General features: G+C 40.6%; 1 protein-coding gene across 5 annotated transcripts in view; it reads right to left on the bottom strand.

Annotated features, from left to right (window-relative positions):
* Positions 1-26500, bottom strand: part of kif20bb (kinesin family member 20Bb) — a 100335-nt gene that overhangs the window by 19313 nt on the left and 54522 nt on the right. For 3 of the 5 annotated variants that reach the window (XM_072557793.1, XM_072557794.1, XM_072557795.1), the window contains exons 21-29: positions 26034-26130; positions 25033-25155; positions 20536-20673; positions 20137-20233; positions 19256-19381; positions 18619-18770; positions 15677-15832; positions 9433-9609; positions 6299-6496 (exon numbers count right to left, since the gene is read on the bottom strand). In XM_072557793.1, the coding sequence (XP_072413894.1) occupies positions 6299-6496; positions 9433-9609; positions 15677-15832; positions 18619-18770; positions 19256-19381; positions 20137-20233; positions 20536-20673; positions 25033-25155; positions 26034-26130 (1264 nt within the window). Of the gene's footprint in view, positions 1-2876; positions 2943-6298; positions 6497-9432; positions 9610-15676; positions 15833-18618; positions 18771-19255; positions 19382-20136; positions 20234-20535; positions 20674-25032; positions 25156-26033; positions 26131-26500 lie in introns of all 5 variants that reach the window. The other 2 variants (XM_072557791.1, XM_072557792.1) reach the window with 1 other exon arrangement.

The raw sequence follows: 26500 nt of genomic DNA, 5'->3' as shown, positions 1-26500 counted from the left end.
GCAAATAGGGTTAAGGAGAATCCAAAGGGTTTCTATAAATACATAGAAGGACAAAGGGTAACTAAGGAGAGAATAGCGCCCCTCAAAGATCAGCAAGGCAGCCTACGTGTGGAGCCGCAGCAGATGGGGAAGATACTACCCAAGTATTCTGCATCAGTATTTACAGTGGAGACGGACATGTAAGATATAGAATGTGGGGAAATAGATGGTGACATCTTGAAAAAATGTCCATATTACAGAGGTGGTGGTGCTGGATGTCTTTAAATGCATAAAAGTGGATAAATCCACAGGACCTGATCAGGTGTACCTTAGAACTCTGTGGGAAGCTAGGGAAGTGATTGCTGGGCCCCTTACTGAGGTTTTTGTATCATTGATAGTCACAGGTGAGGTAACGGAAAACTGGAGGTTGGCTAACGTGGTGTCACTATTTAAGAAAAGTGTTAAAGAAAAGCCAGGGAACTATTGACGGGTGATCCTGACATAGGTGGTGGGCAAGTTGTTGGAGGGAATCCTGAGGGACAGAATGTACATGTACTTGGAAAAGCAAGAACTGATTAGGCATAGTTAGCATGGCTTTGTGATGGGAAATCATGTCTCACAAACTTGATTGAGTTTTTGGAAGAAGTAACAAAGAGGATTGATGAGGACAGAGTGGTAGGCCTGATCCATGTAGACTTCAGCAAGACATTCAAGAACGTTCCTCATGAGAGACTGGTTAGCAAGGTCATATCTCATGGAATACAGGGAAAACTAGACATTTGGATACAGAACTGGCTCAAAGGTAGAAGACAGAGGGTGGTGGTAGAGGATTGTATTTCAGATTGGAGGCCTGTGACCAGTGCTGTGCCACAAGGGTCGGTGATGGGTCCACTGCTTTTCGTCATTTATATAAATGATTTGGATGTAAGCATAAGAGGTATAGTTAGCAAGTTTGCAGATGACACCAAAATTGGAGATGTAATGGACAGTGAAGAAGGTTACCTCAGAGTACATTGGGACCTTGATCAGATGGGCCAATGGACTGAGGAGTGGCAGATAGAGTTTAATTTAGATAAATGCAAAGTGCTGCATTTTGGAAAAACAAATCAGATAAGACTTATGGTAAGATTCTGGGGAGTGTTGCTGAACAAAGAGACCTTGGAGTGCAGATTCATAGTTCCTTGAAAGTAAAATCGCAGGTAGATAGGATAGTGAAGGTGGCATTTGGTATGCTTTCCTTTATTGATCAGAGTATTGAGTACAGGAGTTGGGAGATCATGTTGCAGCTGTATAGGACATTGGTTAGCCCACTGTTTGAATATTGCATACAATTCTCGTCTCCTTCCTATCGGGAAAATGTTGTGAAACTTTAAAGGGTTCAGAAAAGATGTACAAGGATGTTGCCAGGGTTGGAGGATTTCAGCTATTGGGAGATGCTGAATAAACTGGGGATGTTTCCCCTGGAGCATTGGAGGTTTATAAAAGCACAAGGGGCATGGATAGGGTAAATAGGCAAGGCTTTTTCCCTGGGGTGGGGGAAGTCTAGAATTAGTCGGCAAAGGTTTAGGGCGAGAGGGGAAAAATATAAAAGGGACATAAGGGGCCACTGTTTCATGCAGAGGATGGTGTGTGTGGAATGGGCTGCCAGAAGAAGTGGTGGAGGCTGGTACAATTGCAACATTTAAAAGGCATCTGAATGGGCATATGAATATGAAGGGTTTAGAGGGATATGGGCCAAGTGCTGGCAAGTGGGACTAGATTAGGTTAGGACATCTGGTTGGCTTGGACGAGTTGGAGCGAAAGGTCTGTTTCCGTGCTGTACCTTTTCTACGACTATAAACTGGATTTGTAGTTCCTTAAGTTTATAAGTACAGAAATGATTTAATGTAGTGCTTTACAATAAAAAAGATTGGCTAGGCACAAACTAATTTCTTTGGTTGAGTAATCAACTACAATTTTGAACTTAGAGCTAGGTTATTTTTAAATCAGAGAAATCAGGAAACTCTTCGAGAACAGTGGAATTCTAAAATTGTTTTTGTCAAAAAGGCAGTGAGTAGTTAATCAAAATTTGCAAGAAAGAAATTTAAAACATTTAAACAAGTAAAATTTGGGGTATAAAAATATAGAGTAATGACAGAAAATTAAATGCAAACTATAACTGTTTCCGTAGGAAAGGAAAGGAGATATAACAGCTGGACTCTCTGCTCCTAAACAATGGGCGAGGCAGGGTGAGAAAGAAATCAAGTGAGGTTTCTACTTTGATGCATATGGACTTCAGACAAGAGGAAGCTTACACTGGAATAAGCTGTCCTTTGTTGTTGTATAACCTGGCCCACTTTAATGCCTGTATTCACATAGCATTTAACATAGTACATTCCTCAGTAGTAATCAGCACCTTCAGGGATGGGAAAAAAAAAGAAATTTTTTTAAAAATCAAACATATGTCACAGCAAATTAGAATTGTATTTACTTGTTGAATGAGCAAGGTTGATGCTTCTTTAAATATGTCCAATCTTGTTATGGTTGTGTTCCACTTCTTTGTGGTTTAACTAGACTTTGTATGACATTATTTGACTAATGGAATCTTTATGCTCTTTTGCAATTAATTGGTCACATTTGATGTACTGAACTAAATAAAAGGTACACCATCTTCAAATAACATGGTTTACTCAGGGTTTAATGTTCAGTTAGGAATAAAAGCAGATGGATATCTTTGCATATTTAAAACTCATTGTTACTAAAAGTTGACTCGAGCCAATATGTGCCTCTATTTAAATAGAACACAAGTTATGGATAATCAATGATTCGAAGTAATGAGTTATAGTTCAAATATTAATTTCCTTAGAATTAAAATTCTACCTATATTATTGCTTTTTTCAAGCAACACAGTTTTGTACCTTACAAGTGCCAGCTGCTGAGTATTTCTTTTTGGAATGGCTTTTCCAGCAGCCTGACAGCATACTCTTGAAGGGTAATTGTAAAATTGGGGGGGGGGGAATAAAAAAAGTATTTAAGTTTAATAATTAAAACTATGGAACTGATGATTACCTCACCCAAAATCAGATGTAATATCTAAAATACAAGTTTATGCTTTTTGAGAGGATCTCAACTAACACTGCAAAACGTTTAATATTTTCACAGTGCCAATATTTTATTGACTTCAAAACTGCCATGTCTTAAACAAACTAAATCATCACTTTAATAAGGTGAGGTACACTATCCCAGCAAATATATGGATAAATACAGCTTTGGGAGATGTGAGCATGACTAGTTGTTATTTGCTAACTGGAACCATGGTTCCTCATGGTCAGCCTAGCATGGATACACGCCACACATATGCAAATAAAGTGAACAAGTAGGAACCAGAGTAGCTTTGAGCTAGCTCAATGGAAGGAGTTTCTTGGAATAATTTGGGAGGAACAGTAGAAATTAATCCAAATGAAGAAGAAACATATTAAAAGGGGAGGATGAGGAAACCATGGTTGATGAGGGATGTCAGGGACAGCATAAAAGGAACAGAAAGGCGTACAATGTAAAGATTAGTGGGGAGCCAGAAGACTGGGAAGCCTTTAAAAACAGCTGAGCCTAACAAAATAAAAAGGGGGGGGAAGAAGATGAACTATAAGAGTAAGTTAGTTAGTAATATTAAAGATGACTGCAAGAGTTTTTAAACAATATACCTAAAAGGTAGAGTGAGGCAAGAATTGACATTGGACTGCTAGATCATTAGGTTACAGGAGTAATAATAAAGAATAAAGAAATTACAGAGGAAAGAATAGGTACTTCACACTCGTTTTGAAGTGGAAGACTCCAGCAACATACTAGAACTTCAAGAGAATTGGGGGTACAGGTGAGTGCCTTTACTATGATGATGCTGGGAAGCTGAACTGTCTGAAGACAGATAAATCATCCAGACGAGATGGGCTACACCTCAGAGAAATAAAGGCACTATTGATGATCTTTTAGGAACCACTAGTCAAGGAGGATCCCAGAGGATTAGAAAATGGATAATGTAACACCCCTATTCAAAAAAGGAGGCAGGCAAAAGACAGATAAGTACAGACCACTTCTCCTGGCCTCAGTAGCTGGTAAGATTTGAGAATCCATTGAAGAGGAGATTGAGGAGTACTTGGAAGGGCATAGTAAAATAGGGCTAAGTAGGAGTTTCATGAAGGGGAGGTCATGACCGACAAATCTGTTTGAATTCTTTGAGGAGTTAACAGGCAAGTTAAACAAAGGACACCCAGTGGACATGACCTATTTGGATTTTCAAATCGCCTTTGACAAGATGCTGCACAGGAGCCTGCTCAAAGAAAATAACAGCCCATGGTGTTAGGGACAAGCTACTGGCATGGATAGAGGATTGGCTGACTGGCAGAAGACACAGTAGGGATAAGAGATCTTTTTCTGGATGGCAGCCAGTGACGAGTAGAATTCCGCAGGGGTCAGTGTTGGGACCACAACTATTCATATTATTCATTAATGATGTGAATAAAGGAACAGAGGGCATTGTTGTTAAGTGGAGGGAAAAGTGGTGTTGAGGAAGCAGGAAGGTTGCAGAAGGCTCGGTGAGTGGGCAAAGAAGTGGCTGATGGAATATAATTGGGAAAGTGAGAAGTTATACAATTTGGTAGGAAGAACAGAGGCGTAGACTATCTTCGAAACAGGTAAAGGATTCAGATCTCTGAAATGAAGTGACTTAGTTCAAGATAGTAGTGAGGTTAACTTGCAGGCTCAGTTAGCATTCATTTCAAGAGGGCTAGAATACAAGAGCAGATATGTATTGCTGAGGCTGTATAATTTTTCAGATTAGATATTCTACAGTGTGGAAACAGGTCCTTCAGCCCAGCAAGTCCACACCAACCCTCCAAAGAGTAACCCCCCCAGACACATTTCCCTCTGACTAAATGCGCCTAACACTATAGCCAATTCACCTGACCTGCACATCTTTGGACTATGGGAGGAAGCCGGAGCACCCAGAGGAAACCCATGCAGACACAGGGAGAATGTGCAAACTCCACACAGACAGTTGCCTGAGGCTGGAATTGAACCTGTGGGACCCTAGTGCTGTGAGGCAGCAGTGCTAACCACTGAGCCACCATGCTCTGGTCAGACTGCATTTAAAATATTGTGAGCAGTTTTGGGCCCTGCATCTATGGAAGATTTGCTGGCATTGGAGGGGTTCCAGAGGAGGTTTACAAGAAATGATTCCAAATATGGAGTACTTGTCGTATGAGGAGTTGAGGACTCTGGGTCTGTACTCGCTGGAATTTAAAAAGGGTGAGGAGGGCTAGAGTGATGGTTAGGGTTGAAACTTGCAGAATACAAAAAGGCCTGAATATAGTGAACGTTGAGAAGACGTTCGCACAAGGAGAGACTAGGATCCGAAGGCACGACCTCAGAGTGAATTGCTGACCATTTAGAATGAGATAATAAGGAATTTTTTCAGCCAGACGGTAGTTAATCTGTGGAACTCATGGCTTCACAATCCTCTGTGACAAAGTCATTGAGTGTATTCAAGTCAGAGATAGACAAGGTAAGAGGGTCAAGGGTTATGGAGATAAGACAGGAAAATGGGGTTGAGAAGCATGATTGAATATCAGAGCAGACTCAATGGGCAAATTGACCTAATTTGTTCCTTTTTCTTATAGTCTTAAGGGTATTCAACCAGGACTTCTGCTTCATCAATTGGCTCCACTTCTCATGCAACGCCATTGAAGCATGTATAGCCTTGGTAGAAAGATTATAATCTATTATTTTAGGACATAGGTTTCGTATTAATATAGTACCATCCATAATCCCAAAGTCGTAATACGTTTGACAGCCAGTTTGTATGCAGTTAATATCCCACAACAGTAATGTCTTGATGACCAGATAAATTTATAGGTATTGGCAGAATGATAATATTGGCCAGGGCACCAGATTTAACTCCCCAGTTCTTCTTTAAAGCTCGTGCTATCAGATACTTCCTAAGCCAAAGCTGAGTTTGACATCTCATCCATGTAACAGTACGTCTGTAATGTAGTGGAGCATGAGCTGAGTTTGTGAGCTTGAACCAACACTTCCTAAACAGGGGTATTATGTACATGGAAGTAAGCAATCTTTTTCCTGAAGAAGGGCTTATGCCCAAAACGTCGATTCTCCTGCTCCTTGGATGCTGCCTGACCTGCTGCGCTTTTCCAGCAACACATTTTTCAGCTCTGATGTCCAGCATCTGCAGTCCTCACTTTCTCCTAGCAATTTTTTAAAAACTGCTTTCAATCAAATTGAAAGCATTGTAGAAATGAAAGATAGTAGGTATTTTATACAAATTCATTACCTCTTCCAGGGCAGAGCTTTTTCTTTTTCTGGTAGATTTCGGTACTTTCATTGTGATCAAATTGCCACTTGATTCTTTTACTGAAATTTTGTTTGGTTGAAGAGGTGTGAACTGAATCTCCAACTGCGGCTTTGGAAACCGACTTGTTTTTTCTCCATTGTCTGTCGAGACTTCTGAAGAATCTAGGACAGTTTCCAACTGGGATGATGAACAGACAGAAAACATTTTAGGATAAAAAGAATCAGTCAAGTCAGATGAATCAGATGATTCTCATACAGATAGTTTAAGATAAGCAGTGGGTCCAAAACAAATCTAAGACAAAAAGTCAAATGGAACAATGTCAATGTAAAATAAAACAATTAAATTAAAGTTCTAAGTGGGAATTCAGCCCTATAGCAATGCAAGTTTCACTTTGAAATAACTCCGGAGAGATTGGAATCCTGTCACCAAGTCACCCTTCATTTACATGTGGACAGTAATTGACAATGATCCAGCTTCCTCAGAGCCAGGTTTCAGAATGAACTGAGTTGCAGACACTTCTCTTTTTTTAAACCCAAGTGCAAATAAATTTATTAACATTTCACCACCAAGAAATAAAACATCTATGTGGCCAAGGAACCTGTGACAAGCAGAGCTCCGTAGGGGTCAAATATCAGGAAGCTCAGGCTGACAGATTGGACCAGATTAACAAACCCAATCAGGGAACGCCAATTCTATGATGACCATTTCCACATTGTAAGGAATCTAATCTAATCCAGCTGACCATGTTAAAATCACTGTACACCTCTTATGGTTTTTAACTAACCCAATATTCATTATGTTGCAAATTTCATATTGATTGGCTCTGCATACCCAGATAATGGATTAGTGGTGCTGGAAGAGCACAGCAGTTCAGGCAGCATCCAACGAGCAGCGAAATCGACGTTTCGGGCAAAAGCCCTTCATCAGGAATAAAGGCAGTGAGCCTGAAGCATGGAGAGATAAGCTAGAGGAGGGTGAGGGTGGGGGTGGGGGTGGGGAGAGAGTAGCATAGAGTACAATGGGTGAGTGGGGGAGGAGATGAAGGTGATAGGTCAAGGAAGAGAGGGCGGAGTGGATAGGTGGAAAAGGAGATAGGCAGGTTCGACAAGTCCGGACAAGTCAAGGAGACCGTGCTGAGCTGGAAGTTTGAAACTAGGATGAGGTGGGGGAAGGGGAAATGAGGAAGCTGTTGAAGTCCACATTGATGCCCTGGGGTTGAAGTGTTTTTTTTTAGATTAGATTACTTACAGTGTGGAAACAGGCCCTTCGGCCCAACAAGTCCACACCGCCCTGCCAAAGCGTAACCCACCCATACCCCTACATCTACATCTACCCTTAACTAACACTACAGGCAATTTAGCATGGCCAATTCACCTGACCTGCACATCTTTGGACTGTGGGAGGAAACCGGAGCACCCGGAGGAAACCCACGCAGACACGGGGAGAATGTGCAAACTCCACACAGTCAGTCGCCTGAGGCGGGAATTGAACCCAGGTCTCTGGCGCTGTGAGGCAGCAGCCCTATCCACTGTGCCACCGTGCCGCCCCGAGGCGGAAGATGAGGCATTCTTCCTCCAGGCGTCTGGTGGTGAGGGAGTGGCAGTGAAGGAGGCCCAGGACCTCCATGTCCTCGGCAGAGTGGGAGGGGGAGTTGAAATGTTGGGCCACGGGGCGGTTTGGTTGATTGGTGCGGGTGTCTCGGAGATGTTCCCTAAAGCGCTCTGCTAGGAGGCGCCCAGTCTCCCCAATGTAGAGGAGACCACATCGGGAGCAACGGATACAATAAATGATATTAGTGGATGTGCAGGTAAAACTTTGATGGATGTGAAGGCTCCTTTAGGGCCTTGGATAGAGGTGAGGGAGGAGGTGTGGGCGCAGGTTTTACAGTTCTTGCGGTGGCAGGGGAAAGTGCCAGAATGGGAGGGTGGGTCGTAGTGCGGTGTGGACCTGACCAGGTAGTCGCGGAGGGAACGGTCTTTGCGGAAGGCGGAAAGGGATGGGAAGGGAAATATATCCCTGGTGGTGGGGTCTGTTTGGAGGTGGCGGAAATGTCGGCGGATGATTTGGTTTATGCAAAGGTTTGTAGGGTGGAAAGTGAGCACCAGGGGCGTTCTGTCCTTGTTACGGTTGGAGGGGTGGGGTTTGAGGGCAGAGGTGCGGGATGTGGACGAGATGCGTTGGAGGGCATCTTTAACCACGTGGGAAGGGAAATTGCGGTCTCTAAAGAAGGAGGCCATCTGGTGTGTTCTATGGTGGAATTGGTCCTCCTGGGAGCAGATATGGCGGAGGTGGAGAAATTGGGAATACGGGATGGCATTTTTGCAAGAGATAGGGTGGGAAGAGGTGTAATCCAGGTAGCTGTAGGAGTCGGTGGGTTTGTAAAAAATGTCAGTGTCAAGTCGGTCGTCACTAATGGAGATGGAGAGGTCCAGGAAGGGGAGCGAGGTGTCAGAGATGGTCCAGGTAAATTTAAGGTCAGGGTGGAATTCCTGGACGCCTGGAGGAAGAACACCTCATCTTCCGCCTCGGAACACTTCAACCCCAGGGCATCAATGTGGACTTCAACAGCTTCCTCATTTCCCCTTCCCCCACCTCATCCTAGTTTCAAACTTCCAGCTCAGCACGGTCTCCTTGACTTGTCTGGACTTGTCGAACCTGCCTATCTCCTTTTCCACCTAACCACTCCACCCTCTCCTCCTTGACCTATCACCTTCATCTCCTCCCCACTCACCCATTGTACTCTATGCTATTCTCTCCCCACCCCCACCTTCCTCTAGCTTATCTCTCCATGCTTCAGGCTCACTGCCTTTATTCCTGATGAAGGGCTTTTGCCCGAAACGTCGATTTCGCTGCTCGTTGGATGCTGCCTGAACTGCTGTGCTCTTCCAGCACCACTAATCCAGTATTTGCTTTCCAGCATCTGCAGTCATTGTTTTTACGTCTGCATACCCAGAACTAAGCCCATTTGATCTAACGCTCCCAGAATTTAAAAAAAACACCCTGTCCCACCCAATAAACTTGTGACTATTACTTTTATGAATGAGCACTTGTCTAAGTCAGCCAGAAGCATGTGTACACACAGTTCATGCACAAAAAAAAACTTCTGTCCTCACCTCTCCTAGGTTCTCTCTTGAGGAAGCCTTGAGTCTTTCTATTTCTTCATCTTTTTGTTTACTACTGGTTATAAGATCTCCAAGCTTCACTTCCAGCTCCTTTACCAAGCTGTCCCTCTCTTTTCGCCATTTCTGTAGATCCTGATCCTTCTCGATGATCTCAGATGTAAGTCTCTCCTGAAAAAAAATTCAAGAATACTTGTCAAAGCATTTGAGTACACAAGTTATACTGATATAGGGAGCTTTTGTACTTAGTATTCCCAGCAAACAAACTAGTAGTCACTAAAGTGTCAGCAAAAGCTGACAACCAATTTGCCCAGACCGCCACCAACAGCAAATGAGATTAACTCTCAATAATTTGTAAAAATTGAAAAGTAACTATTGACTTGGTCATTAATAGAAATTATTTTAAAAATTTTATTATAGAATTCTTTACATCCACCTGACAAGAGAGAGATAAATCTTCAGCTTAGCATTTTACCTGAGCAGCACTCTTATTTCTCAATACTGTCCTGAACAATCAACCCAAATTATGGTTGCATGATAGGACACCTGAACCGACTCGACTGCATCAATCCATCACTTGAGAAACTTCTATTAGTCTACAGGAAAAGCAATTTAAGTGCAATATAACTTGCTATTCATTTCCAAAGGATGGATGCCACTTCCAGGTTAAAATTAAAAGATCTGGGGATCCAAGATGGCAGCGACCCAGCAAGTCTGAGTCTATAACACTCCTCCCAAGACTTGGGCAAAGTGGGTCACCCGCTTCCACCACACTCACCAAATAATTTAAAATAGTTTTTACTTAATGTGATTAGTTGCTCAGTACTAAATTTAAACAGTCTAGTCTCCTGTAAAAATGACTAGGGGGAAAGGAGCCCGCAGTTCTCAGCAGGCAGGAGCCCCTCCCCAGCTGCAGCAGAGGCGTCCACAGCCGCCCCGGGGGACTTACCTATGGAGGCGAGCCTCGCAGAAATAATCTCCAAACTTGTCGCAAAGATCGATGCCTTCATCGAAGAGTCCCAGAGCCGATGGAATTCACTCTCGGCCATGCTACAAAAGCATGGCCGAGACATCGAGGAAATCGAGCGCCAAGTTGGAGGGGCAGAGCTAAAGGCCGCAACCTCCGAGACCATAGCAGAATCGGACTCTTGAACAGCGAGTCTGGACCTTAGAGAATCACATCAACGACCTCGATTCTCAAGGTCATCGAAAAAATATTCAATTGCTGGGCCTTCCCGAATGGGAAGAAGGCGGCCAGCTTACAGTGTTCCTCGAGCAGTGGCTTCCACAGCTGTTAAATCTGAAGGCTGGATCAGGACAGGTAATGGTGGAATGGGCCTACCGGGTTGCAGTGCACGGCCTCGGCTCGAACCAGCGCCCCAGCCCGGACCTGTTCCGGCTGCAGAGCTACAAGGAGAGGCAGATGCTCTTGGAAGTCTCCAGAAATCTTGGGAAAGATCCCCAAGCCATGATTTATAAAGGATCCAAGATTATGTTATTTCAGGACTTTTCCCCAGCTTTGGTCCAAAAGAGGAAGGCGTTTGACGAAGCGAAGAAGCACTCAGCACTCCATGCACTACCCAGCTATGCTGCAGCCATGAAGGGTCCGTGTATAACTTCAGATCATCGAAGAAGGCAAAGGAACTTTTGGACTCTTTTAGATAAATTGTAAGAGTTAATTGATGTTGTTTTTCCATCCCCCCACCCCGGTTTACCCCTTTTTTTTCCCTTTCATTACCTTACTGTTTAATATTATCTCCGGGGGGTGGGGAGAGGGGTTTATTTATTTATTCTTCACTTAGCGATTTTCTCCCACCCCTTTTATATATATAGGCTAGGGGGGCTAGTTAATGTAGGTGGGGGATGGGAGGTGGTCACCTTATCCTATTTTATCTCTGTCCTTAGGAGTGGGGTTGTTTTCCCCTGTTATTCTGAATTACTATATTTAATTATTATATGCTGAGACTGTAATTTTATAGTCATATATGTTCATACATGGTATTAATATTACCAAATATATCCAGGTGTTGGTGTGGGTGGGGGAGGGGGTACTCATTGTTAATTCTAGCTCAGTAGTATATTTGAATTTTCTTTATTCTATCGTGAGGTGCCTGGGTCAAGGGTGGGGCACTGGTTGGGAGAGGTTATGATGGGCTTTTGGAAAGGAAGTGATGCCCCCTGGGAATAAGGGGGAAGATCTCCCTTTAAATAAGTTTTTTTTTATTTAGAAATAGTTTTTTATTACATTGATCTGAGTGTATTAAAGAGTCTTTATTTTTGTGAATTTTATATGCTCCATGCTCGCGATGTTTTGGATAGGGTTTCTTCTCCCGAGGGGTCTTGGACTGGCCGGTGATTATGGTTAATCAGTTGATTAAATGGTGCACCTGGAATGTCAAGGGGAGTAATTCACCAATCAAAAAGGAAGAAAATATTATCAAACCTCAAGAAAGAAAGGGTTGATATATCTCTTCTATAGAGATTATTTTCCATTCTCTCTTTCTGTGCAAGGAAAAACATTTTGGTAAACTGGGTGGCTGAGGGCCCTCATGGACTTTCGAGTTGGCACAGAATAATTATGGAATGTACGCCCCGACTTCCTTACAAATATGGTGCACCAAAAAAAAACTGTTATTCCATAAAATATGGCAGCCCTTCTTGAATTACACAAATACAGATATCTCGGTCATCCTAACAAGGCCCTTTATTTAATTGAGAGGGCGAACCTGACTGGTCCAGGGCCCCTTAGGAATAGAATCCCCTACAAATACGGGTTTTGTTACGATCTGATGTTAACACATTCTAAGCATGTATATCACTACTCAATTTCTGTGTTATCCATCTTTTTTTTTCCTCTTGAATAATGTAAGAGATTTAATCATACACTCTGGTTAGCTGTGGGTTAGATGAGTAGTTAATTGACGTTTTTTCTCTCTCGGTATTTCTTCTTTTCTGTTTGATAGATTTTGGTTATTTATTTATTTAAGATTTAGTTGTGTATGAATGTTTAAACTTGGGTTTTTTTAAAGTTTTCTTTTGTAAACATGTTAAATTTTCAATAAAAATATCTATTAAAAAATAAGAAAATTAAAAGACCTGAAGTGATTCTTGGAAAAGGGGCTTTCCCCAGCAGCATAGTTTGAGAAGAAATAAGTTAATCTATTGTCAGGAAGAAGCCACTGGCCTTGGTTCAGCGTACAAACAGACGATGATGCTAAACCTGGCTAAGCTGTAATCAGCAGTTTTTTAAAAAAGGGAACAGTTTGATCTGGCCATGTGAAAAGGCAGAAGTGAGCATATAGGCATTAATTTGACAAACAGAAATATAAAACAAATTAAGATTCTTGAAAAATTATGTAATTGCTCACCAAGATCCTAGACTTAATTCAAATTGGACATGCAAAGTCCATGATTTTGTTGAATATTGAAAGGTAGAAGTAGATCTAAAAATTTGGAATACATTAATTGTAGGGAAAATGATGATGCAGTTGTAATGTACTGGCCAATAATCCAGAGCTCAAGGCTAATATTCTGGGGACACATATTGAAATTCCACCAAATTAGATGGCAAAATTTAAATTCAAAAGCTAAGCAAAACGATCCACTACAAAGTCTAAACTAAGGAATGAAACCAAAACAAGAATAACTGGCATATGCCTGGGCATCAAATGACAACAGTAACCACAACCCTGTTAATCCTTCAAGTACTCCTTCCCAACATCTGGAGGCTTGTGCCAAAAATAGCAGAGTTGTCCCAAGTAGAAGTCAAACAACAGCCTGACAGTCATACACTAATAATATCTTAAAGAAAACCTTATCATCGGGCATGTTCTGTCCCACTAGTACAATAGATGCAAAGATGTTTGCAGTGTCTGAACAATTCCTGACTGTGTAACAGTCTTCAACATTGACTTCAAACCACAAGTCATCTCATGGCAACAAGTCAAACAAACAAGGAAACAGTCTGTTGTTGAAAATCAGAGCTCAGAGCTGTTCCATGCTGAAGCATCAAGGGTAGCAAGGGTAACAGAAAATACTCTGGGTGATGGATGTCAATGGCCATCAAGAATGGGTTGGTTGCATCTTACAACTGAGGAAATATCCAGAGACCAGGTGATAACTTTGTGCAGCCTTCTTGACATCCTCTGAGAAGCTTCATTTCTCAATCTGAAAACCTGCTGCTGGAACTTGCAACTGGAAAAATATCAGAAGCACTGCAGTCAGACAGAAACCTTATTGTTGAGGAAATATGCAGATGGCAGACGATAGTTCTATGCAACCTGTTTGAGCATCCTCTGAACAACCTAATTTTCAATTTGAAAATCTAACCAAGATCACAGAGTCCTAGAGGGCATAGACTGTGTCTTCAGCAGATGGCGAGATAACCAACAAAATTTATCTTGACAGGTACGTCTGTTGATGATTGCACTGGTGGCCAATGCATACAGTAATAGTGGGGACAAATACCTTCAAAATGTTGTGGTGGCACTAACACCATGTTAAAATGGGTCAGACTGTAGAGCATTCACGAAACATTATGGGCCATCAGCAACAGAATTTACTTAATCACAGTCTGTAGTCTCATGGTTTGGCATAACCCCCATTCTACTTTTACTATTAATCTAGGAGATTAACCTTGGTTCAAGGAAAAGTGTGCAGGGTGAGCATGCCATCAGCAGTATCAGGCATACCTAAAAATGACAGGTCAATCTGGTGAAGATACAACACTGAACTACTTTAATACAAAACAGTAGAAGAAGTATGCATTAATAGGACTAAGCAATCTCCCAACTAACAGATGAGGTTTAACCCTTTACCTGCTACCATGTCCAGTCATGGACAATTCAACAATTAACAGGAAGAGAGAACTCCACATCACCTTTGATAGGAGAGTTGAGCACATTACCACAAAAAAGGTAATGCTTAAATCATTTGCATCTGACTTCAGCCAGAAGTGTTGAGTGGATCTATCCTAGGCTCCAGAGGTCACCTCAGGATCTCAGCTGCTAATCTCCAAACATTACCTTTACTTTGGGTATTAGGAGTAAAGACAAAGGCTACTAAAAGGCTATGGGCTTGGACAACATCCTAGCAATAGTTCTGAAGTCGTCAAGTGCTAGTACTAGTTAAACTGTTCCACTACACTTCAACACTCGCATCTACGGCAATGTGGAAAATATCTCAGGTATATCCAGTTCACATTAAAGACAAATACAACTGGGTCAATTACTACGCTAGCTGCATATTCTCAATGAAGAAAAAAAAGATGAAAGGGGCTATCAAGCAGCATTTGAGGAGGAATAAGCTGTTTGTTGATGCTTAGTTAAGGTTCCACCAGTGCCATTCGAGTTGATCCAAACATGGACGAAAGAGTTAAACTGCAAAGGCAAGGATAGAGTAACTGTCCTTAACCTCAAGGCAGCATTGAACCATTTTAGCATCAAGAAGCCCTAGCAAAACTGGAATTAAAAGGGAATTGCAAGGGGAATTCTCTGCTATTTGAACTCATACTAGCACAAAAGGAAAATAGCTGCAATTTCTTGGGGGGGGTCATTTAACTGAACTCCAGTATATAGCTACAAGGGTTCTGCAGGGTAGTGACTTTGGCCCAAACATCTTTGCTTGCTTCAATGACTTTCCCTCCATCTTGGGGTCAAAAACAGGGATGATCAATGATGAACGTTGTGCGTTCTCAAACCTTCAGATACTAAAACCAGCCAGTGTCCAAATGCAGCTAGACCTGGACAACATCCAGACTTGAACAGATAAGAAGAGAGAGACATTTATGCCACAACAGTGCCAAGATTGTATTAGCTCAAGAATGCAGTTCACCTCCACCTGCTCCAGTGTAATTATGGATGGACACATTTCATCAACAAATTAAAGAACAGAAGTGCCAGGTAGAAAGAAGGAAAATCCACAAAAGTGCATTGAACACAAGAAATTTGAATGGTTTATGATACAACATTCTCTCAACGCACCCCAAAAAACAACTGCATTGTTTAAATTTTGTTTTAAACCATACCTTCGATATGAAGCTCAAGAGACTTTATTCTTTGAAATAAAAAACTGTGACAAAACTTTTCTCTAACTTTAAAAATGCTACTTAAATTTTGTAATAAACTATATTTCTGTGAATAGTGTCATGAATGCAAACTCCAGAATCAACTTCTATATAAATTTACAAAATTCATTTGGCAACATCATATAAATTGATTAAAATCTAAGTTTTCCTTACCATTTCTAATTGTAATTTTGAATAATGCTCTCTTTCTTCTGCCCATTTTTTCATCTCCTTATTGCGCCGATCTTCAGCTTCCTTTGCTTGTTTAATAAGAATCATTTTCTCATCCATCCATTTCTTCCGATTACATTTCTGTTCATCTTCCAATTCCTAAAGAATTTAATCAGTTTCACCAAGTGTCAACTGAATGTTAAAAATGTTTAAAATCAGCTAAACAAGCACAGGATGATTCGTGAGCACTGTCACAGTCTCAATACTGGTGTACTTTAAATGTTACTTGAGAGCCTTTTTAAAAAAAATATTAAAGTGAAACAATCAACAGTATTTTTTAATTCTTCAATGATCTCATGGTCACAATAAACAATGGGGAACAAACCTGAAAGAACAATGTTAAATTATCCATTATACAGCACAAATTCTCAAACTGATCTTAAAACGTGAAATGCTCATGTTAGATTTATAGAACAGAAATGTCAGAGATGTTGAAGACATCATACAAAAGATATCAAATGAATGTTAATTAGTTTTCATGATAACCATTAGAATAAAACATTGACTAATCATCAAATCAGATAGGGAATAAAGAGAAACAACTGGAATTCACTTTTATTTCGAGACAATCCTTATAATGGTCACTATATTCAAGGGCAAAATGAGAACTGCAGATGCTGGAGATCAGTGTTGAAAAGTGTGTTGCTGGTAAAACGCAGCAGGTCAGGCAGCATAAGAGGAACAGGAGAATCAACATTTCGGGCATAACCTTTTATCAGGGGTGAGGGGTGGGCGTTGAGTAAGGGGGTTGAGAGGTAAATAGGAGATTGGGGGTGGGTTTGGAGGGAAGGCACTAGGTAGATGCAGGTATGGGGTGATGGTCATAGGTCGGAGGAGAGGGTAGAGCAGATAGGTGGAAAGGAAGATGGACAGCGAGGACAGGTCAAAAGGGGTGGTGCCAAGTTGGAGGGTTGGATCTGGGATGTGGTGAGGTGCAGAGGGGAGATGAGGAAACCGGTGAAATTGATGTTGATGCCATGTGGTTGAAGGGTCCCACGGCGGAAGATGAGGTGCTCTTCCTCCAGGCATTGGGAGGCTTGGATTTGGCAGTGGAGGCGGCCCAGGACTTGCATGGCCTTGGCAGAGTGGGAGGGGGAGTTGAAGTGGTCAGCCACAGGGTGGTGGGTGGGGTTGTTTGGTGCATGTGTCCCAGAAACGTTCCCTGAAATGTTCTGCGAGCTGGCATCCTGTCTCCCTAGTGTAGAAGTGACCAAATCATGAGCAATGGACACAGTAGATGAGGTGTTTGGACGTGCAGGAAAATCTCTGCCGGATTTGGGACATCAATGCAGATTTCACCAGTTTCCTCATCTCCCCTCTCCCCACTTCATCCCAGATCTAACTAAACAACTCAGCACCGCCCTCTTGAACTGTCCTATTTGTCCATCTTCCTTCCCACCTATCCACTCCACCCTTCCCTCTGGCTTAGCACCATCGCCTCTCCACTTTCATCTATCTATCGCCTTCCCAGATTACTTACACATCCAGTCCCATTCTATTTATCTCTCAGCCCCCTTACCCCAGTCCCCACATTCCTGATGAAGGGCTTATTGCCCAAAACATCAATTCTCCTGCTCCTCAGACACTGCCTAATCTGCTGTGCTTTTCCTGCGCCACACTTTGCCCTAGAGTAGAGAGCCATCGGCCAACAACCATTACCATAGTATATCTAGTCATGGACCTCATCAGTACTTTGTAACATATTCTTTAGAAGGTTCTTGGCTACGCTTTTACTATAAAGGTTTCAATTGGTTTGTAAACTAATTGTCTGTGTTGAATTACAGTTCAATTTAAAAATTTCACATGTTGAATCCTAAAGAATATTGCTTCAACGTGCATAATGTTACCTCACATACCTATCATATACAAATCTTTCAAATGATTCCTACCATATACAAATCAAAACAATCTTGAAATCCTTTACTCACTGAGGTCAATTTTAAACTTAAGCATTAAAACTCCTCTTGTATTGAAAACAATAAATCAATGTTAAATTTTCCAAAATGCACAGTATTACAATTTATATTACAGATTTCTTCTAAATACTCAAGTTTATGTGAGCTTATTAATGTCAATATTAATTATTTGCTTTATAGATTTCCTATATGAGCAGTGATTCAGTGGTGAGCACTACTGCCTCAAAAGGGGTGTGTGTGTGTTTGTTGTGTGTGTGTGTACCTGTGGATTGGACGGACATGTTAAATTGCCCATAGTCCAGGGATGTGCAGGCTAGGTAGATTAACCATAAGAAATGCAGACTTAGCAAAAGGAAATGTAGACTTACAGGAATAGGGCACATTGAGGGGGGGGGGGGGGGGGGGGGGTGGTGGGTGGTGGGGGTGAAAATGTGGGTTTGATGCTCTTCAGAGGGGCAGTATGCACTCGAAGGCCAAATGGCCTGCTTCCACATCGTAGGGATTCTATGGCTATGAGTAGAAGGTATGAGGAGTGAGAGGAAATGTGATACAATTAGAATTTTTCATGACTTCAAGATGTCCCTTAGGACTTCGAAATACTTACATGACTATAAAGTGCAGTCACTGTTGAGAAATGCTGGCAGTCAATTTACAACATTAAAAGGTCCCATCAGATACTATTTTAGTTCATGTTATCTTAGAGATAAATAATCATACAAAACACTGGAGAACTCAACCATTCATCTTCAAATAGTGCCATGGAATCAGATATGTCCACCTGAGCAGACAGAGCCTCAAGTATAATATCTCACCCAAAACGCAGCACCTTCAATAATGCAGTAGGTCTACAGTATTGCAATAAGCTATCAGAGTCAAATCATTTACTCAAGCCTAGAATGAGAATTACCTATAATTTCCACTTCAAGAAATAAATAGTGCTGTCCCTGAGCCAATAATCAGAAAACTTACCACCAACTGTTGCTTTAAATCTTCAATTTCTTTTTGAAATGGTCCAGGTTCTGTTTGGTGAACTCCACTTCCATTTTTCAATGACTGGCTGTGTTCAAGTGTATTACACTTGCTCTCAAATTTTTTGGCATATTTTATCCACTTCTCCAATTCTAAAATGGAATAATAAAGCTTTTTTAAAAACACCAAAATAATCTGTTATATACCTGTGCAATTCTTTTATTTTGTATACAAAATAAAACTGTCTCATTATAAAAAGCTATCAGAATACACAGTTTTCTCCACAAAATAGCATACAAACACAAATCAACTATTATGGTCGGATGAGATTAAGTTTCTGCCAAATTTTAGAAGAATTTTTTTCTTTAAAGTGCGTCATGGCACTTAATTTCACACAGCAAAAGCAGAACACTCATCATCCTGGCTGGTCTACTGTAGTTAATCTTAGAAGACCAACTGTTAAGACAGCATGCAACTTGCTCCCCTGTTGGTTACAATCGATGTTTGTTCATCTCAAATTACTAGTTGTGTGGCAATTTAAACATAAAAACATTACACAAACAGATTTTCCACTTTGCATGCTATTTCATGGGCAACAACTGTCGATGTGTAAAATTCCCTAATATAGTGCAATCACCTGCATTCAGCTCTTCAATCTCTTTCAACTTGGCCTCAAGAACTTCATCTTGCTCAGCTTGGGTTTGATCTTGCTCAGTTAATGCAGTTTTCATATCTTGAATTATTTGTTCTTTTATCTGAAGTTCTTGACATAAACCAGAACAGTCAACAATTTCATTATAGCAGGATTTGAACTCAAATTTTGGAATAACCAATAATTAAGACAACAAAAAAGTTATTATATAGTGGCGACCAAACCTGAAGGTATCAGAATAAGAACTGAAACATTAAGTGATATAACCCATTCATTATAAGCTAGAAATTTCCAAACAAATTAGTGAATCACATATTATTTAAAACCATCTAATATTAGTTTCCAGAGAAGTAAATACCTATAATTTATATTTTGAAAATGTAAAGAGAGAAATTTGCCATGTTTTAATAACCTAGTTTATCAACACAAGCTAAAATTTGGATTTACAATAGTAAGCTAAAGAGAAGCATTCACTTCTCACAGAAATCGTTGAAGTCTCCTGAACTCACTGGCGTGACTGCTCTGAAATACACACTTAAGAGTTAAATGTTTTTCCAGAAATTGTGTAGAAAGTGACAGATCCACTCCCCAAATTTTCTCCAAGTTTAACACTATTTAATGATAAAGTGTTTGAAGTGGAATTTTATGCACATTGTACTCGTGCGAAAAGATAATTATTCTGTATAGTAAGTTGGCCAAGTTGAGTAGAAACAAATGAAGCAAAAAAAAAACACAAATTTAATTGCTATTAACATGCCTTCATTTTTGTCAACAATCTTTTAAACAACCTTGGCTAAAAACAATACAGCTTAATTTCCTCAGCATCTGAATGACATTTAATTTGCACATCATATTTCTTTAAATACCTTTGGAAGCAATTTGCAAAAGATGTACAGCTTCTTCTGCTTTGGTATCAGTTAACATGATGCAAGAATCTTGGATTGCTTGATTTTCTTTTAAGCCCTGTATATCAGTAATTATTAATGTAGATATCAACAGAAATGCTATTCTGCCAAAAAACAACTTATTAAAGAAAACAACTAGGTTTAAGAACAGGGATTTCAAATCTGGAAGCAATTGAAAAGAAAAACAAGTCAGCAAATTATTATTAAGCTACTTCAAGTAATAAGCTGCAAATATGATATTGACTTTGTGATTAAGAGGTAAAAATAATTTGCATGCTAATTTTTGAACACAGTCTTTTACATTTAAGCAATTCAATGACACTAGTTGTTTATGTAGGTAATCTCTAGGACCACACTGACCTGTTGTTCTTTCACTTGGTATAAGCTGTTACTTTCTTCCAAGTTCTTTCCCAATTTTTTTAAAGCAGTCTCTTTTTCATCCAAAGAGATGGTTAACATTTCTATCTTCTTTCTGCAGTCTGCTTCATTATGACATGCCTAAAATCCAAAACAACACATAAATATGTTAGTATATTAAAATTTCTTGTATATTTGAAGTATTGCAAAAGGATAGCTGCTAACATCTAATTAACCATAGATTTGCTGCTAAATGTTGTTATTGTGTTACCAGGGTGGGTAGGTGGGGAATAAAAATAAAGTTCTGCTCGTAAATATCAGACAAGAAGAGAATGGATATATAATACCAGAACAGACATCTAAAATACAATAGACATCGGTTTGTGTTATTTTAGGAAAAACTGTCCAAGATGGCAGTGGGGTAGGATGCTTCAGATGGAGCTTATCTGCTCCCTTTTCTTTTTTTTGTATTTTTCCCCACTCCCACCTTCTTCTCTCAGCCACTGACTCAGTGCAGAGGCAGCCTCCCAGTGGTTCAGCGTGGCAGTCTCCGCCTGTTGTGGCCTCAGCATGGACTTCCGGTGTCAAGAAGATTCCTCAAAGTGAAGTCCCACTGTCATTAAGCACTTAAAGACTGTAATGTTTGAACTATCAGTTTTATTTCTTATTTTCTACTTAAAACTAAGGTGTCAGTGTACTATAATTGCTGCAATTTAAGATTCTGTACCTAGGTACTTGTACTGAAGATACTGCCTTCTGAGGTGGCATTGTGCACCTTTCACTGTACTCTTGTACTTTTTAACTCCAGTACATGTGACAATAAAAATCACATCAGCTATGTACTCTGCAAAGGAAATCGTTGTTCTTCACCTCAATGAGAGATTTCATGAGAGACACACAGGAATAAATCTTATCAACAGTGAGGAAGCCTTGATGTTCGGATGCAAAGTGGGTGGCATGGCCATATGAAGCTGATGAAAGGGAAGTTCGGTCAAACACCTTAAGTGAATAATGCCCAGGTAGTGAAACCTCAATACTTAAGTAGTAGGCACCAGATTTAAAAAGGCTGCAAAAACAAGGAATATAAAAAGAAAGTCTAGACATTACTGGAGGTAGGGCAATGGAGCAGCTACAAGATGACAGACACTGTAGGATTATTGATGTTTTCCTTGGAGTTGCTTCTCCAGGCAGTAAGAGCTTAGGAGGGCAGTCCAGTTTCCAGATGACAACAGGAGGCAGCCAGACAGGCAAACCAAAACGATTAGTTGGGGTAGCACAGGACTTTAGCATCTCCAATGTGACCTCCAAGAAAACGTTTGCAGCGCTGGAAGAAAATTCATGACCTGATGTGGCCCGGTATAGCAAGTGCAAATCACAAAAGAGTCACAAAAATTACAAACGAAACTTCAGAAGATATTCTGAAATAGACTATTGTATTTTAAAAAAAAAAAGAGTTAAAATGCCACTGAAATCTGACAGTCTAAGGAAGCATGCCATGACTAGTGGTATGGATTCCAATGAAAGTGGCAGCCTAGGAATCAGGCAGCCTGGCAGCAGGGCAGTTTATTAGTCATGACGAGGCAGGTGCGGAATACTGAGGCAGTGAGCAAACTAATGGAAAAAGCCATTAAAAGTAAACAACATAAGGGCAGCACAGTGGCCCAGTGGTTAGCTTTGCTGCCTCACAGCGGGTTCGATTCTGCCGTGGGCATGGAGTTTGCATATTCTCATGTCTGTGCGAGTTTCCTCCAGGTGCTCCAGTTTCCTCCCACAGACCAAAGTAGTGCCGGTTAGGTGAATTGGCCTTGCTAATTTGCCCATTGTGTTCAGGGATGTATAGGTTAGGTGCACTAGTCAGGGGAAACGTAGAAGTAATAGGGTTGGGGAATGGATACTTCTTGGGTCAGTGTGGGCTTGTTAAGCCAAATGGTCTGTTTCCACACTGTAAGGATTCTATGAACTTCCATATAACTCACTTGTTCTCATCACTTAAGAGTTGGAGCTGCAAGGGCAAACAGAAGGAAATGTTGTAGTGCATAGTTCCCTTATCACTTCGTCTCAGAGGGAACAAAAAAACCCAGCATTCTGTGGAGGCACCTGATAGCTCAGTAAAAAGGAGGAGTTATTTGAAGCTAGTATCACATTGCTATAAGCACATCATCCATGAGGGGAGATGATAATGGCACTGAGCATTTGAATGCATTTCAGAATAACGGCATCACCCATTTGGCAGAGGAAGCGAACCCGAGCAGCTGGCTCAGACAGTAACAGCTGCAACCACTGCAAGAAGAGAACAGCAAAATACCCTCTTGTGGTGCAATGGTAATGCCCCTACTCCTGGACTCAGAGGCCGAGGTTCAATTCCCACCTGCTCCCAGGGTGTGTAATAATACCTCTGATCAGATTGGTTAGAAAATTACATTAAATTTAAAAAAAGAACAATGTTGTTCAGGTTGCCTTTCCTGTCTCTCTGCCTGGGCCCATCACAGACACAATGAGCCAAATCTTCATTGTATAACCCTAATTAGTGCATACAGCATTGAAGATGTGCAGGGAAGTGGCAAAGCGCTAGTAACTGGGACAGCATCAGTGTAAGGGTTGTGACAGATCTGTTTTCTGGCAATCAAAGTTTTTCTTGAAGGCTGCTTTTCAATTTTGGAGGGTAATTTTTCAATCTCACTGTCACATTTGCTAACTTTAAGTTATCTCGAGAATGTGACTTAAAAGTAGTTCTGGGGTTTACATATTAAAGAACCAAACCTGCAACCCATTCTAAAAGATGAAAGACTTAACAGCAATCTACGTTTATTCAACATATCATTTTAATTGCATAACACTGTGACCTTTTGCTATAAATTCTAGGTCTTACGATCTGCCCCACCAGTTACCTGATGAAAGGAGCAGCGCTCTGAAAGCTAGTACTTCCAAATAAACCTGGACTATAGCCTGGTGTTGTGCGATTTTTAAACTTTGTCCACCCTAGTTCAACCCCACATCACACACAAAAAAAAAAGGCGGCAGCTATTTTCCTGCTTGGTTAGATTATTGCAAGATCACGTACATTGGGTGGCCCTATTGAATATGGCATCCATAACCAGATTGATGTCACAATGGGTCACATATTGGAAATCCCACAGATGCCTCTAGATGTGTAAGTTAAGCAATGATGACTTTCACTGTCACCAATGCAATACCCACTAATTCCCAATGGGTCAAATTCTCTATCACAGCAGTCTGACTACCTACCTGAATGGTAGTCTTTGGTGATGCTGATGCAATGACATCTGCTGAAAACAGCCTCTGACAGTGGGTGGTATACCCCTCACTTAATACAGATTATATTCCCCTCTGCATTCTCCTTACCCTTGCCCCCTTCCTCCCTCATATCCCTCTTTGTGACTAAAAGTCTCATACTCTTCACTAGAGGTTTCAAAACTGCAGTGTGACAATCTACTGTAATGTGCAGTTCACATCTTTAATGATGTCCAATTCCCTTGATTTAGCAATTATAAACAAGCACTTCAGAAACCTGTCAACCTTTATGCCCATGATGTATTCACCAAGTAATCACCAATTTCCAGTCACTTATTCACCGCCTCCTTGTTGTCGCTTCTGATGACTGCAAATAGTCAAGACTGAGTATTTGCCCTTGAAAAATCTAAACACTTCGAGAATAAAAAACACACAAATAGTTCACTCGCAGGCTCAGTTGCCAATTCAACAAAGAGGCATTCTCTCTATCTCAGAACAGTTTTTTCCATTCATTTACAGGATGAAGGCATTACTAGTCAGATCAGCATTTATCGCCCATTCCTATTTTGCCAGAAGGCAGTTAAGAGTCAACCACCTTGCTGTGGGTCTGGAGTCCCATTTAGGCCAGTTTCTTTCCATAAAGGGCTTTTGTAAACCAGATGGGTTTTTCTGATAAATCGGCAATGATTTCATGCTCTTCATTAGACTTTAAATTCTAGATTTATATTGAATTCAAATCCTACCATCTGTCATTGCAGGTTTCAAACCCAGGGACCCAGAACATTAACTGGATTAATAGTCCAGCAATAATAATACTAGGCCTTCACTTCCCCATTAGGTCAAGCTTCCATTCCAATGCATACCTTGGTATTTTTCCAGCCAAGTTCCTCACATGCAAAAAAAATAAGTTCCAACCGGAGTATTGAAAAGCACAAGAAAGGCTTGACAAAACTTGGAATAGAAAGAATATATACATAATGTAAAGGTGGAAGACAAGTCACTAAACTTCACAGTTTCAGAATCAGTAGAAGTCTAGGAACAAATCAGAAAGCCTTCAAGATTAAGTGAGCTATTAAAATTAACGCAATAACAAAGAGGAGGAAAATAGCATAACAGCAATTGAAGACCATTTTAAAATTGGATCACAAATATTGTAGAACTTTCTAATTGTTAGCAGTCAGGCTATGGATTGGTCTCTTATCGTCATTTAGCCACTCACAGTAGCATTCATTTAACAAGCAGTAGTACCTTCCTGATCTGCTGGATCATCCGTTCTTTAGCCTCCAGCTCCTGAGTCATTTGATTCTTCATTCTCTCAAGTTCCTGAACTTTGTTTCTCAGAGATCTTTCTTCTTCACGTTTTTTAGAAATCTGAAAATTTGAAAAATAGCAAGTGGATTTTTTCTAAAACTAAAAAGTGTAAGTGAGGCAAAGATAAAATTAGAAGCAAAGTTGCTGAAAGTACCTGTTTATAAGGAGAAGAAGGAATTGAATCAATACACAAATGAGGAAGAATATCTGATGAAGACTAGAACAAAGTATGCTCTATATATCGTGTGAAAAAATGGCTATTGCTAAGAGTCACACAAGTTCTCCTTCTTAAATTTGGAGAAAGTTAACGGAGTGAGAGATTGACCAGGTGGAGAAAGTATTGAACCAGATAACGGCTGGCAATTTAAGGAATTGGAGAATCTTGGGCCATTTGGTTAGGAAAGGAAGTATAAAGGGATTCAGGAAAACCCCTCAAAATGCATCAGTTCAAAATGACTAATGTTAAATCTGTCTACTCAAAGGTGACATAGTTGGCTTTGAAGGAGAGTCTGGGGAATTAATGGAAAAATAAGGGGATGGCAGATGCATTGAATAAATGTGTGAGATCAAATATAGAGTAGTGTGTATAATATCAGTTGGTGAGTTCCAATGGTTGGACAGTTGTTTTGCAATGCAGGGTGACACCAACATGGGTTCAATTCCTACACTGGGTGAAGTTACCATGAAGGACACTCCTTTGCAAGTTGTCCCCTGGCCTGAGGTGTGGTGATAGTCTTGTTAAACAACTATCAACTAGCCAACCTATTCTGGTTCCCCACTTCCTTTTTTGCTCAGCTCCATTAAAGGAGATCTTCTGATTTTAATTACCCATAGAATACATTCAGTAGTCTATTCTCTTCACAAAAACCTAATGTGCACTTTCTGTTCACATATCAGTGTTTCCAGCATTTATTTTATTTCAAAACCATAGAACTTACCTCCTTCTCTACCTGTTGCATCTGTTTCTTGGCGTCTGCATATTTTTCCTTGAGATCACTGTATTCTTCACTTTTCTTCTGCAGGTCAGCTGTCAAACTTTGATATTTTAAAAAGACCCATCAGAGAGCTTGCTTTTTAGCTTTTGATATAGCAAGCACACTTAAAACTTGATAGTTTTAGGAAAAAAAAGGAAAACAAACATCTGGTCGAACACAGCCCAAATCATTCAAGGCTTAACTCAACGCTTTCTTCCTAGTAATGACAAGGGTAGACAGTTTTCCAAGGATCAAAAGAAATTTCAATACTGGCGCATGTATAAAATGTATAATGCTGATCTAAAGTTTTTCCCACTGACATGAAAATCATTTGTGCATCACTCTACAAGTTGGGAGCTCATCAATTAACAGCAATTCTAAATCAAACGCAGCTCACAAAGCATAAAAATGATGTCATGTCCTCACAAAAA

This window comes from Chiloscyllium punctatum, chromosome 38 (assembly GCF_047496795.1).
Source record: "Chiloscyllium punctatum isolate Juve2018m chromosome 38, sChiPun1.3, whole genome shotgun sequence".
Classification (NCBI taxonomy): Eukaryota; Metazoa; Chordata; class Chondrichthyes; order Orectolobiformes; family Hemiscylliidae; genus Chiloscyllium; species Chiloscyllium punctatum.
This window is presented reverse-complemented; position numbering and strand designations above follow the sequence as displayed.